At 41.5% G+C, this 15,317-nt stretch overlaps 1 protein-coding gene and 1 pseudogene across 7 annotated transcripts; both read left to right on the top strand.

Moving 5' to 3' along the window:
- Positions 1-7,022: 7,022 nt before the first annotated feature.
- Positions 7,023-7,160, top strand: LOC111591466 (uncharacterized; annotated as a pseudogene).
- Positions 7,161-7,736: 576 nt separating this feature from the next.
- LOC103653323 (dentin sialophosphoprotein-related) lies at positions 7,737-13,488 on the top strand. Of its 7 annotated transcripts, none has more exons than XM_008680258.3 (4): positions 7,737-8,164; positions 10,286-10,355; positions 10,510-12,377; positions 12,910-13,488. In XM_008680258.3, the coding sequence occupies exons 1-3, from the start codon at positions 7,826-7,828 to the stop codon at positions 10,518-10,520; spliced, it is 420 nt and encodes a 139-aa protein (XP_008678480.1). In that variant the 5' UTR covers positions 7,737-7,825; the 3' UTR covers positions 10,521-12,377; positions 12,910-13,488. The 7 variants fall into 7 exon arrangements, with proteins under 7 accessions (XP_008678480.1, XP_008678481.1, XP_008678478.2 ...); XM_008680256.3 differs by having other exon boundaries at positions 7,742-8,164; positions 10,515-12,377; XM_020552548.2 differs by having other exon boundaries at positions 7,756-8,164; positions 10,515-12,377.
- The last annotated feature ends 1,829 nt before the right edge of the window (positions 13,489-15,317 follow it).

Below are 15,317 nucleotides of genomic sequence, written 5' to 3'. Positions count from 1 at the left end.
GATTGCCAAGAGGAGGGAACAAAAGAAGAAAATCAATACCTCTTCCAAAAGCCTCAACCATGCCTCCATAAAAGGTAACATCCAAGGTAATAATCAAGTCACACTTCACACTAAGAGAAGTAAGAAGTGTAGTGAATGCTTTGAAAAGGGACACTCGATTATGCCATGTCCCTATATAAAAAATGACTTGATTATTAACAAGGATGATAAACTTTGTTTTAAATGCTCAAAGAAGGGACACTTAATTAAATCTTGTCCCTATTTAAAACAAAAAGGCATAGTGTTAGAAAAGAAAATACTAACTAACCATGTAGCAAGCAAAAAACAAGGAAAGAAGAAATCTTCAAGACTTGAAGATCGCCTTTGATACATATGCCGAAAGAAGGGACATCAATGCAAGGATTGTCCCATTGGTAAATATCCCACTTCTAGCTTGTCAATTAATTTACATGTAATTAGGCAACCCAAAATTGCAATTTTTGCTAGAAAGGTAATGAGTTTACCAAGTGCTAACACAAAGGACATTTGGGTTCCTAGATCTTTGTTGACTAACCTTGATGGACCCATCAAGCAATGGATACCAGAATATGCTTGACAAGCTTTGCAGGAAAAGGAGATGGTATGAAGCTTTGGGATGCTTGAGAGAGTCAATTCAATTTTTATTAACTCAAGCTATCAATCTTCAATAATCTATATATATCCAAGATTGACCCAAAGTTGTTTGGAATTATTATGTCTAAAACTCATATCATCTCGGGGAAGGTATTGATGTTGTAGGAAATAAAGAATTATCCTGTGCGAAAAAATCAAGACCTACAACATGGAGGAAAGCCAAAGGATGGTAATATTTATGCTTTTAAGTGCAAGTATCTTAAATTATCATTTCTTATGTGTCTTGTGTAGTCACATAGAAAAGGAAAAACACTTCAAATATGTTTAAATTATGTTACCACTCTTTGAAGAAATTCCTCTCATATGGTAGATTGCATATTCATCATTTCTATTCTATGGCAATCTACATGCTTTAATTTATTGTAAGCACCTCATGGCATGCTTTACATTAATTATCCTTTTATAGCCATGTTCTAGATATAGAGAGATATTCCAAGTTCTTAAAAGAATAAGGTGTCATGTAAGAAATCCAAATCCTTAGGACACTTATAAAAGGAATCTCTATTTATATATAGAATCGTGAGACTAATGTTTTTGTCTAAATAACCTAAGTAGTCTCACATGTAGAGAATAAGTTTCTCTATGAAGATGCGTAATCTAACATGAAAAGAAAAGTCAATCCAATGATATGATTCTTCTATATTTATCGCTCTCCATGTTATGAATTAGATTTATTCCCATAATCTTGAAGAATTAACTATGCTTGTTAAAACTTAGCATACATCATGAAATAGTCTAGTTCATATTATAAAGTTTCCATGCTTTAGTAATCCACTTTTCATTCCTTATCAAAAATGATTACAAAAAGTGAAACAAGTGCTTGTATTACTAATGACATATCTCTTGAGCTTACTTATGAAAATCTACAAGAGAGTAAGTGCAAGCCACAAGCCTCAAGGGTTACTCTTCACCCAAAGGAAGAAAGATAAAAGCAAAGGTATGGGAACTCATCTTCTTAATCAAATATAGTTCCCATCAATGGTTATTTACTCTAAATTCTACCTATGTGAAGAATAGATTCTTTATTGGACTTAAGTCAGCCAGATGTGCATTCAATCTCATTCTCATAAAATGCACTTGTCCATTAGAATCTAATTCATGCCTTTGCTATATCTGTTCTCATATTGATATGCTTTTTAAGTTGTGATAATAAAATCAATATGAAGAAGTAAAATTCCTATGATTGATCAAAATATTTAAAAGGTGCTTATTCCTCCTTTTTAAATAATATGCACTAATGTTAAGGATTTTACTTCATGTCTATGTGACTAGTGGATGGTGAATTACTTACATTTATTATCTAAAAGAAATCATCCTTCATCTTTTACTCCCTTGTGCTATTAACATCTCTCTTGAGTATTTTCAATAAGTTTGGAATGAAAAAGAGTCAACTACAAGGGAGGACACTCAAATGAAAAGGGAGGACATCAAGAACAACAACACCTACTTGGATAATAAGATCCTCAAAACATCAATGGTGTGGTTGTAAGCATTCTAAATCTTTTTCATTGTGAGAATACTAGGCATAAATTGTTTATTGCAAATTTTATAAGCCTTGATCAAGATGAATAATACTTCTCCCTATTTGTCTTTAAAAGTGAGTGCATCTATCCAATTCATTCAATTTCTTGATGCATATCTTTAGGGGGAGCCTATTTCTATATCTTGATTATATTGAGACTAACACTTTACCTTAGTAATCTCATATAGTCTCAAGTATGAGAGTAAAGTTTCTCATGAAGTATGCTACTACATATAAATCCATCTTGGTAAAGTAATGTCACCTTTATCAAGGATTGTAGCCTTCGTTGTTAAAGTAGCATATTTAATGGATTCTCCTGTTTTAAGCTTGTTTGATGATCTAATGCCTATGTTGTTCTTTTGATCGCATATGTTGTTTGTTTGATCATTGAATAACTTCAATTAACACTTATGTTTCTTAGTGCCTCATATAATTTCAATCAATATCTCTCTTGATATGCACTAAGTTAAAAGGAGAATTCATGATATATTTATGCAATTTGTGATCTACTTGATATATAATAACATGACTTAGAAAAGGATCACTAGTTGTAGAACTCTCTCGTGTGCAAAATATTTCCATACACTGTCTTGATTATAGGTCTTAAGTAACTAAGACTAAGGTCAAAGCACAAGGAAGAGAGCGTCTCTATGTGAAGGTACAAAAGGGTAAAACTCCTTCCTCTCATTTATACATGTACCTAAATCTTCCTTTTCTATACATTTCTTGCATATCTTGTATAAAAGGAAGAGAAAGCATGTCTATGCATATCCCTGCTTCATACCTAGTTTAACCTCTCAAAAATTTCATTCTTGCATTAATGTATTTTTGTTAAAACTAGGTGAAGTAATTTTATTGTCAAAGAGCTTAAAGCTTAACCTTGTAACGAGGATACACTACCTTTGTTTCAAAGGTGGAGGGTCCTTAAGTCTCCTTGAAATCCTTAAGGGTAATTTCTTAAAATGATTCCAACATGCTTTCATAAGTGCATAAGTCTGTCATGAGCATCACACTTTTATTCTGACACATTGCACTCATAGTTTCTATGATAAAGATATGTTCTTATTAACCTAATTATGTGCACTTGGCATTTAAAGCCAAAATTTGTATTCCTCTCAAGGCACATATTTAGGGGGAGCAATCTATATTATATAGAACTGTTTAAGCTTAATTGACATATCCTTTTAACCATGTCTCTCCTTTGGTACATTTGCATATTTCCTATCTCTATTGTGCCAAGGCTAAGACTAATATGTTTCCATGAGCATCTCGTGTATTAAGTCTAAGATTGAAAGTGAAATGGAGTATTCGGCAAAGACATCACTTCCACTCTACACCTTCGGTATTATCCTTCCTTGCCGGTATTCCGCCATCTCTCCAAATTTGGTATAATCTTCACTCATATTCATTTGTACCACTAGGGGAGAAAGTAAAAAGGGCTCTAAAGACTCCGTTTTTGGCAATTACTGCCAAAGGGGGAGAGAGTATTAGCCCAAAAGCAAAAGGACCGCACAAACTACCATGGCCAATTTCAAAAAATTTCGAAACAAAGTTTAAGTTTTTAAATGTTCTTCAATTGGTATTCCTCTAAGAAATTCTATCTCATTTGGTATCTATATTTTAAAGGAGGAGTTTTTCAAAATTGAGTATCTAAAATATTTGATCTTCTTTCAAATAGAAAAACCCTATTGAAAACTGAGAGGAGAATTTCATCTAGGGGGAGTTTTGTTTAGTCAAAGGAAAAGCATTTGAAACAGGGGGAGAAAATTTCAAATCTTGAAAATGCTTCTCGAAATCTTATTCATATATCCTTGACTATTTGCAAAAGACTTTGAAAAAGAATTTCCAAAAACATTTGCAAAAACAAAACATGTTGTGCAAGCGTGGTCCAAAATGTTAAATAAGAAGAATGCAATCCATGCATATCTTATGAAAATATAAATTGGTTTAATTCCAAGCCACCTTTGCACTTACCTTATGCAAACTAGTTCAATTCTGCACTTATATATTTGCTTTGGTTTGTGTTGGCATCAATCACCAAAAAGGGGGAGATTGAAAGGGAAATAGGGTCAAACCTTTTCCTAAAAAATTTTGGTGGTTGAATTGCCCAACACAAATATTGGACTAACTAGTTTGATCTAGATTATATGTTCTACAGGTGCCAAAGGTTCAACACAAACCAATAAAAAGAACAAGTAAGGCTTCAAAAGAACGGAGCAAAAAGGAAACCGAAGTGTGCCCTGGTCTGGCGCACCGGACTGTCCGGTGCACCACCGGACTGTGTCTGATGCACCAGGGTGAATCAACTCAAACTTTGCAGCTTCGGGTTTCCTAGGCGTAGCTCCGCTATAATTCACCGGACTGTCCGGTGTGCCACCGGACTGTCCGGTGCACCAGCGGAGCAACGACTATCTGCGCGCAACGGTCGACTCTAACGGATGAACAGTGCAACACAATACCGCGGCAGAAGTCAGAGCAGCAGGTCAGAGGGGCACCGGACTGTCTGATGCCACATGAGGACAAAGCCTCCAATGGTCGACCAGCTCCAAGCCCTAACGACAGGGTGACGTGGCGGCGCACCGGACTGTCCGGTGCGCCCATCGCATGCAGACTTCACCAACGGCTACAATTTGGTTGGTGGCTATAAAAACCACCCCAACCGGCCACTTCAAAGTGTGGGAGCCCAAGCAACATTCCAAGTCATATAGTTGACATATTCAAGCCCTCCCAACCACCTCTATTCATTGATCCATCATATACACAAGATTTAGACCACTATAACCCACACAAGTGCCACAAAAGAGAGAGCAAGCAAAAGAAAGCTTCTCGTGTGAGTTTAGCTCTAGTGCCTTGTGAGATTCATTGAGAGAAAGTGTATGCTACATCTTGCGTTCATTTGTGTGTGGAGTTTTGACTCCCATTGAACTTCCTCCAAAGTTTTGGAGGCTTGTAAAGCTAGCAAGAGACACCTAAGTGTGTGGTGATCCTTGCGGGGTCTTAAGTGATCCTTGAGAAGAAGAAGAGCTCGCCGATCTTTGGGATCGGTAGAGAGAGGGAAAGGGTTGAAAGAGACCCGTCCTTAGTGGACTCCTCAACGGGGACTAGGCCTTCCAGGGCCGAACCTCGGTAAAACAAATCACCCGTGTCCCTTGTGTTTATTGCTTGTGATTTGTTTATTCTCTCCCTCTCTAAGTTCTCTTGCACTACTCTTTGCTAATATCTTTTTGTGTTGCTTCAAGTTAAAACCACATTTAGAGAAGCAACTCCTTGCAAAAAAGAACTTGTGTTACTCTTCTTATCTAAGCCCTCTTGCATTATTCTCCACCAACATTTCTAGTAGTATTGTTATTGATTAACTTCCACACTCTTTGAATACAGTACTCATTGCAACCAAAGGACTTAGTTTTATACTCCAATAATTTTGAATCTTGTTCTAACCACTAATCAAGGGATCTAGTTGGGGTGTAAAGTTATAATTTTCTGGTTTCCCCTATCCACCCCCTCTAGGCGACTTTCAGGGTGGAAGTGGAGCTAAAAGCTACAAAGTGGAGTCCTAGCTAAGTCTTGGTCTGCGTCCTCGTTGGTGCTCCTCCTCTTGTTCATCGATTCATCTGGGGTCCATCCTTCTGGGCGTGTATCCGAAATAACTCAACTTCGTCCAACCTCCTTGCCTGGGGGCCAACCCCTCCCTTTTATAGGCCGTTAGAGGGGTCGACCAGTGGTGGCTTCCACAGGAAGGAGCCACATGGAAAGGGTAAAACCAAGCGTTCTACCCGAGGTAAGGCCGCACGTGGTCGTGGGCCTAGGGTCGTTTGTATGTCTCATTTTTATTATGGGGACGGCGCGGACACCTTTGTTGCTCAATACTCGTAGTAGGGGTTACAAGTGGGCGAGAGAGGGAAGAAGAGCTCTGAAGTCTCTTATGTGTGGCTAGACCTAAGAACTACAGGACTAGAGCTCTCTACTAAGCCTTGGACATCACAGTTGTTCGCTCTGGCCTCTGTGGTCCTCTGGTTCGTTTGTTCTTCTTGTGTGTTGCCTGTGTCCGTTCCTCCATCTCCGACCTTCCCCTTTTATAGACCAAGGCATGGGTTGATTATCGGCTCCTTCTCTTAGAAGGAGCTGCCGAGCCGGGGTAAAACGAGACATTCTACCCTAGTAAATCGTGCTTTTCGTCTTGCGCCCTTGTCATTTAGGCTTCTCTGGCTGTATCCTTAATGGTGGGCGGCGTGGAGCCCCGACGCCATCGTTACACCAACCTCTGGCCTTTATAGCCTAGGCCTCGGCGTGGCTCGTCGTGTTGTGGGTCCTGTAGATGGCTTGTGCACTCAGGCCTAGGCTTAATAGGTAATGAGTGCGCCGCATGACGAGGGGATCATAGGTCATAAGTGTTTTGTAGGATGCAGAGCTCGTAGGTCATGAGTGAGAGGCAGACCGACTCTCCTACTGTGGCTTGGTGTCAGACGTAGTTAATAAGGTCGATCATTTATGGCGGGTCAGTCTCGAGCCAGATGAGGAATCCACTCGAGTGGCTTCCTCTCGGTTCGCCTGACCCCCCTCTTTAGCTCCGCCTTGCCCGACCCGGGCTCGATGTCTTGAGGTTTATCCGGGGGCAAGTGCTTCTAGGGTAGACGGTTCCCTTACCCTCCTGCTGATTGGTGGGCCTCGCTAATCTGGAGACCTTTCCCCAATGCTCTCTCTGATGGGTGGACCTCAGGGGTCCGGAGACGTTTTCCTTGATAGCTCTCATATAGTACCACCTTACTATCTGAAAGAGGACGATCGACCGAGCGAGCTATAAGAAAGGGGTCGAGCTCCTTTTTAACCCATACGTTTCTCAGCCTTTTGACTAAGATAATGTGTAATATTTGTTATTATTATTTTAATATCTGATATGTGGATCATATGTTCACTTTGATATTAAATTTATTTTTATGGGTATTTTTTGTGGGATGGTCCACCACACTAGTTTATTAGGCACATCACAAAATTTATATTATAATATTATACTAATCTATACCAATATATAATTTACCAGTTTAAACTTTACAAAAACCATATAACCAAATCACCCCACTCACATAACCTCCACTAAATCAACCAAACAAATTGCACCCATACTTAACACATCGTCAAAATCAACTGTTCAAATCGCTAGATAACCCCTCTCGCCTACTCAAATCCTCCCTTTCTCTGCTCTCGCTCCCTTCCCCTGTTCTCGCTCCCTTCCCCTGTTCTTGTGTCCTCGCTGTCCCCTCTCCTCTTCACTCGTGTCACTGCCATTGTCGCCATCAACCTCTTCTCTTCTTTTCTATCGCCGCCGCTGTTGTCCCTTTTTCGCTCCTCCCCAGGATCTTAGCACGAGCTGTATCCTATATGCCAGTAAGTAATGTTAAGGCCACACGTTCACTGTTGTGGGCCATCATGGGCTCATTTATCCTATATGCCAGTAAGTAATGTTAAGGCCACACGTTCACTGTTGTGGGCCATCATGGGCTCATGGGCTCATGGCACGATGCAAATGAGCAAACCTGTCAGGCGGTGAAGAGAACCGAGGGCGAAGCGCCAACGAACCCAACTGACCAACACAGTCAGGGACCTGGATCTGAATTCCCATCACACTCCCCGTCGATGGACATCCCCACCGCTGTCATACACCGCCTACAGTCCTCGCTCCGCGAGGCCATCTTCGCCCCTTCTGTAGAAGATGCACCCGCCCCTCCCTTCCCCTCTGTCTCCGACGCCGTCGCAGCCTTCGACTCGGGCGCCGCCTCTGTCTCGGCGGAGTTCCGATGTGTGGGCTGCGGGTCCGCGGGAGGGCTCCTGCGCGGTGCGCAGTCTGCACTCTGCGCCTACTGCGGGTGTCCCAGGCGCGGGGAGGAAGCTGAAGGCGGTGGAAGCGGTGGCATCGCCTTCCGTAACAGCGCGGCCTACCGGTGCTTGCTCGGCTCGCTTGGACTGGACGGATCCGTGAGCTTCCTTCCTACATTATTTAACGCTAAGAATCTGTGGATTTGATTCTTGTTTCTTAGGATATGTGAGCTCTTCTTTCTAGCAAAGCTTAGCCAAGGCATTCGAGAAAGAAGAGGATGTTATGCTCCTGGAGAACTTCTAATAGAACTGTTTGCGTAATTCCTTTGCATGTTCTTTTTAGTTACTATGCAGTGTTGGTTCCTAAGAAATACCAAGTAGTTTGAGAAATGTTTGTTGCCAACGGATCTGTATGAATAGTAGAACATATTTAGAAATTTTGATTTGCTCAGAATTCAATGAGCCATGAAAGACATACTCTCTGCTAGGGTTTTGAGTTATGAGGCAAGCCCAGTACAAATTAAGGCATTCTAATGAGGCTGGAGACATGGTACATTAACCACAGCTAGTAAAATTTGGACTTTCATATGCTTATAACTTTCATATTCCAATTAACTTCTGCAGTAAACATATTAGCATTAGTGAATGCATTAACTCAATTTGGATATTATGGTTTCTGTTTTCTTGAAGATGTTGCTGTTGTAATGCATTATGATTTAATTGGACACTATAACTAGAAATTTTATTTCCACTCTCCTTTGCATTTATTTATCTATTTTTGTTGATTGTTTGATCAAAAGGATTTATCTCCTCCTTGGCAAGCCCCTTTTAATTAGGTTTCATTAACTGACCCCCTTTCAATTAGTTCAGGACTTAGAGGGAGAGTGAGCCGTCCTGTACAACTTTTTTAGGGTGCGTTTGGTTGCGGGACAGACATGACATGGACGTCCCCTGTCGTCCTCTCTCGCCCCTCCAATTTTGAGGGACAACTGAGGACAACATTGAGATAGTCTTGTTCCAACCCTGGACCCTAAACCAAACAATCTTATTTAAGGGATCATCTCATCCCGTCCCGTCCTGTCATTGTAACCAAACACACCCAGTGTGTCCTGAGTGGCCTTCTCAGAATTTTTTTTGGTTACGGGGTGCGCATATCGAATCTACCAAACTAGTTTACATGAATTACGAATTAATTAGCTTACCGAATGAATCATAATAGCCTTTTGGCGCAAGAACTTTACAATGACACATTCTAGAGTAATTTTACCTGCAATCTAGTTGCCAGATCCCTTAGGGTTCGTTCGTTTGTCCAGGAATGGACTCGGAATCGTTCCAGCTAATCAAAACTTATATAACTTAGAGAAGAAATCCAGCTAGGAATTGTTCCAGGCCTCCGTTCCGTGAAAACCGAACGGCACCTTAATAGTCTCAAATGGCATCAAACAAAATTTGCAGCAAGTTCTATTCAGAAACTTTGGGTGCACATTTGCGCCCACATTCACAGTTTCTGATTAGAATGAAAGATTTACCTACTACTTTTCTTACTAAACTGGCATTTCATCAGCTCCCTCTTTAGTTCTGTTTGGCCCAGCTCAAGCTTTATTTCAAGCCATTTTTTAACTTGCTGCCCACAGCAGCTGTTTTTCTTTTATAGGAGTAGCTAGATAAAAATTGATGGTGCTTTGAATACTTAGCATTTATACTTCATACCACTTTTCACCTGTGGGATCCACCTGTCAGGAAGGATTGTCACAAACAATGAAGAGCTTTCTACCTAAGGGCTCATCACCCACTGCTAACCGATCATCCTGCTGCTCACTGCCCTGAGCTTGCCACTCTCTGTCCTGATCTTGATACTCCCTGAAAGAAACACGGCACCAGGATATTAAATTGCTTGCTTTGACCTCTAAGGTAGGGATGTAAATGGTCCATGGAGAAGTTTGAGATAGGAGGTGGGATTAGTAAGGCTTCTGGAGATAGCCTAATTGGGTAGGGGCTGTATTAATATATAGCCAAGTACATGGGCTGGGCCAAAGCCCATTACATTAGGAATAGACACATAGTCATCTAACAATTATAATTATGGACTGGTTTTAATAAGATTTAATCTTCCAGTATGACAGATCTGTGGTAAATTTACGTGTATTGATATCATTGTCCTAGTTCTTCTCTTTAAATTCAACGTAGGCAGGAAACATAGTCTCGTTTCTGAAGTTCAATCCTGTTTCTATTCATAGCTGATGGAAGATTTTTTCTACTTATCTTCCCTTTTTCATTCAGGAGTTTGTAGAATTCGATACTGACACAACAGCTTTGAATAAAAGCAAGGATGCACCACCGCCAAACAGTGGTATGATCATATCTGATCTATTGGACTTAAAAATCACTTGCCTTCCTGAAAATAAGGAAACATCTTCAAGTTCCATAACAAAGGAGCAATAATCTTCTGTGGATACACTAATAAATTTATCTGCTGCTAACCTAGATTCATTTTTTGTTGAAAGAAAAGAGATGACTTCTTCTCTTCCGCAAACTCATAATGCGGAGCAGGAAAAGAAAAGAACTGATAGCAAAAACCATGAATCTAGACTGGAGGTGCTTGCTGCATCTAAAAGCTTAATTAGTTCTCAAAGAACAAATCAGATTGAAGCTACTCCAGCATTTGCAAGTTGGGATGCTGATTTTCAGTCTGCTAGTTCAGAAAGTGCTGCAAAAAAACTCCAAACAAACTGATCTGTTTAAGAGCTCTTGTGTCCCCGAGTCTTTTAGTTTCCCAGCTTCAGATACTGCCATCAAACCTGTAGTAGGTACTGAAAATAAAACAAATACGAGAAGTGTCATCCTAGAACATCATTCAGAAGATTTGGCTTCAGCAAATGGCACATTATTTGGTGATGACCATTCTAATCAAAAGGTTGCCCAGCATATCTTTGAGAGCAACATTGCTCCTGAGTCCACTGAATCCCCTCTCAACATGAATTTGCTAAGAGCGATCAGTTACATGGAAGGGAATATACTGCAGTCAATGATGATGAAGCTTTTGATGAATGGCAAGAATTTACAGCAAGTGGTAATCAGGACAGCCTATCAAATGCAGGAGAGAATATGGAGGAACCTTTAAGGGGAGATTCGTCTGAAAAGGATGTAATAGATCCTTGGCCAGTAGGCAACAAGGAATCACCCAATAATGTTATCGAAGACTCTAATCAATGGCAAGCTTTTGCTTCTATGTCTGGTCAAGCAAGAGATTTTGTGATATCTGTAGAGAGATCAAGTGGTCACAGACTAAATTTGGTGAGACCAGATGTAGTTGAAGAGACAATGAGCAGCATCTCGCATCAACATTCTTCAGAAATTAATCCTGTTGATCTGTGGCCTGTGGGCAATGTTGAAGCACTAAACGCTGCAGAAATGTTTAAGGAAACAAACGATTATTTTGGCGATTGGCAAGATTTTACTACCACTGGTCAGGTCCAGGACACTTCGCTGAATCAAACTGGGGACATGATAGAGGTCCGAAAAGCCACTCACAAAGAAACAGACATGGATTCATGGTTCATTGGAAATATTAGGGAGCCAGCAAATACTGGTACCATGAATGAAAATAACATGTTGGACAATCGGCAAGGTTTCACTTGTTCAGATCAAGCACATCAAACTTCATCTAGCCCCGGTGCCGAAATGATAAGTGTTCCATTGGAGCTGCATGATGTAAGTGTTTCTGTCCAATCATGGGCAAATGGCAGCAGCAAAGATGCCGCAACACCATCCTCAACAAATATAGAAAGCAACACATTTAATGTTAGGCAAGATTTTGCTAAATCAGGTCATCTGCAAGAAAACATTTCTAGTCTTGGGAGAGAATTGAGTAGTGTGTCACCTGAACCAGTTGAAGAAAATGATTCCTTAGATTTGTGGCTTACCAGCAACTTCAAGGAATCTAAGTGCAGCGATGTTGTTGGGAGAACTAATGCCTCGTCGGATGGGTGGCAGGATTTTGCCAGTTTTGATCATGCTCAGAGCAGTACTAAAATTCCTGTGGAAGGGCATCTTATAAAAATCCTTCAGGGTCTGAAACTATGGACTTATGGGCCTCAAGTCATGCTAATGAAAAGAACCTTGAACAGATAAGAGAAAATAATGATCTATTCGATGACTGGCAAGATTTCCAAAACTCTAGTCCACAGCAAACAACCTTACAAATTTCTTCAGATGCTGCACTATTTGATATAACCTCAGCAGCATGGCCTGATGCTTTTGGAGGGCTGGAATTTGGGGGTGCTTTGCAGTTAGCTGCATCCGAAAATCTAAAGGATAAAAAGGAGGCTTCTAATGAAGCAAAAACATCTCCATCTGATGACCACTTGAAAAGGTTAGTGGTTTAGAGATTATGATCGTGTAAACCTGTTCACTTGAGGATATAATCTTATTGTTTATGATATGGGAAGTTGGGCAATCAATTATATATACTTCCAATGACGTCGAATTGTTCAAACTATGTGTATTTTACCCAAGGACCAAGCTAGCAAACCTTAAAGCTTCCAAATTGCTCTTCCTAATTAGAGGGAATTACATTACTTTTATAAAAAAAGAAACACGTGTAGTTCCTTTAAAAATATGATAAGGGCAAATACAACTGATCTGTAGGACTTTGGAAATGGTACATGATGTCATAAGCTGTTGTGCTTCTCTGAACTTGATCCCTATTTAGTTTTCCTGGCTTCTAATAATTAACCTTAAGGTTTAGTTGAGTGCAGTGAAAAACTATCGTAACCTTGGTCATTGAAATCATTTTCAGATGTGCTAGAACTAGGTGATTATTTGTAAGATATCATTCATCATGTGATGTAATATAACGTTTCAAATGATCCCATTGTTAATACCACTATTTTCAATGCGTGCAGCACAAACGGAATGCAGCAGATGGATGATGTTGATTCGCTATCTTCATTATGGCCAACTAATAAACCAGACCCTGCAAATACAAATGTGGAACAGTTGCTTGCTCAGATGCATGACTTGTCCTTTATGCTCAAAGATGAACTTTCGGCCCCTGATAAACTCATCGATCGTTCCAAATCCTGAAGTGACAACAGCAAAAAAATGTGTTCTATTACTTTCAGACAAAGAAGATCGTGGATGGAAATCCAACCTCTTGGGTGCTAGACGAATTGCACCCAATATTCCTGAGCGGAAAATGCAAATCAAGACACAGAAAGCCTTTTTGTTCCAACAGTGTGCCTTTTATCAGAGCATTGGTCAACAGATGATTGTATTTGTTTTATCTGTTGCTTCGTTGCTTTGATCATCAGTCAGGTTGGTTCCTTGACTGTCCCTGAGTGAGGCTGAGAATCATGTTTTTGCCTCCACATGTATGTAAGGCCTGCGTGATGTTCGGTGTCGAACCAAGCTCACCATTCAATGAATTCCGTTTAATGTTATAAAATTAAATATAAAATAATGATAAAAAAGTTCATAATATATTTGCTAACATAAGTTATGATGTCCTCAATCAACTCAGAAAAATAACTTAAAATTCAATTTCTACATAGATAAGCAAAAAAGACAAATCTCCCATGATAAAATTTGTCTTTTTCATTTCTCTATGTACAATTTAAATTTTAAGTTTATATTTTTTTGAGATAATTGAGAACATCATAACCTATGTTGAAAAATATATTATGAATTTTTATCATTATTTTATATTTAGTTTTGTACCTTTAAAATAATTATTGTTGGGGCGAAGGCAAAGACGCCACCCTTCGCTCGAGGCCTTCGCTGATAACCGCTGGTCAGACAGAGACAGAACAGGCAGGGACACCCTTCGCTCCATTCGGCACCAGACGAAGACCGGCGACGAAGTCATCCCGCAGCGCGACCTCGTTCAGCTCTGAGGCCCACGTGTGATCTGGCCCATTGTAACGGGCCCTGCGTGGCCGCCTTTGTGTTGCGGGCCTAATCTGTAAAGGCATGCTTGTAATTACAGCTTGTTTTATGGGAATATTCTGGGGATAAACTAGGTGTCTGAGGGCACATGCGTCCTTAACACAAGGCGCCGGGCACTCAGATACCTATAAATACCCCCGCACAGTGCCCGTGAGAGGCTAGATGAAAAAGAGCTATTGCCCCTGAGCACGTAACCCTGTTGTCACCACTGTTCACTCTTGTTTAGAGATGGCAATGGGGACCCGATCCCCGATTCCCCGCGGGGAATTCCTCTATTAGGGGACGGGGATGGGGAAATTTCTTCCCCCACGGGGATGTAAATGGGGAAATTTTCTCCCCCGACGGGTAAACGGGGATGGGGATGGGGAAGCATTCCCCATCCCCGTTCCCCGCAGGGACCCGTTAAACTTACATGTGACGATGTTTTCATATAATAGTTAATGATAAAAAATAAATAATTATCTTGCCAAGAGATCACTAGTTGTACAAATACATTCATTTTAATGTACACATAATGATTTTTACATCTAACAATGTGTATAAGTGAAAATGTTTTACATTAATAACAAATGAAGTACGATCTAATTATAATTTATGCGGGGACGGGGATCCCCGATGGGGATTTATCCCCGCGGGTAACGGGGATGGGGAAGAAATGTCCCCCGCAAGCGTTCGTGGGGATCCCCGCGGGGAAGTTTTTTCGTCGCGGGGACGGGGAGCCAAAACCCGACGGGGAATTCCCCGTTGCCATCTCTACTCTTGTTGGCTTCTTTGCTGCTGAGAGCAAGTTCCAACATTTGGCGCCCACCGTTCGTGCTACGACCAAACCACCCGCGATGGCACCCAAGAGAGCTAACCCGAAGGCTGACGAGGCTGCGAAGGCAGCACTGCTTGCCGCAAGGAAGGGCAAGGCCCTCGCCCTCACCCAATCCACCCACCAAGAGCCCACCGAAGACAATATTCCCCGCACCTGCGAGGACGACACCTTCCGCACCTGCGGGCCCGAAGGACAATCGCAGCCGCCCCCAGGCTTCGCCCCACTGGAGGGCGCGGATCTCACCGAGGACGGCGAGGTCCTCGGCGTCTCAACAGAAGAACAGTTACAGCTGCGCGCCCTGCGTCTCAAGAACCGCAATCTCCAGAGGCAGAAAGAGATACTGGAGGCCAAGCGCCAGCGTGTGTCCGCACTAGCCAAGGTGCGGCAAATGATACGCGACGAGGAGCAGAAGGCCCAAGACCTCGAGCGCGAGATCGCGCTGATGCAGCGCGAAGGCCACCTCGGTCTACAACAAGAGCCACCCCTCCAGCAGCGCGCGCAACCGGAAGACACGCGCGAAGGCCACCTCGGCCTGCAGCATGGCCCACC

The sequence above is a fragment of the Zea mays genome, chromosome 4 (genome assembly GCF_902167145.1).
Source record: "Zea mays cultivar B73 chromosome 4, Zm-B73-REFERENCE-NAM-5.0, whole genome shotgun sequence".
Classification (NCBI taxonomy): domain Eukaryota; kingdom Viridiplantae; phylum Streptophyta; class Magnoliopsida; order Poales; family Poaceae; genus Zea; species Zea mays.
Note: the sequence above shows the minus strand (reverse complement) of the source record. Positions and strands in the feature narration are given on the sequence as shown.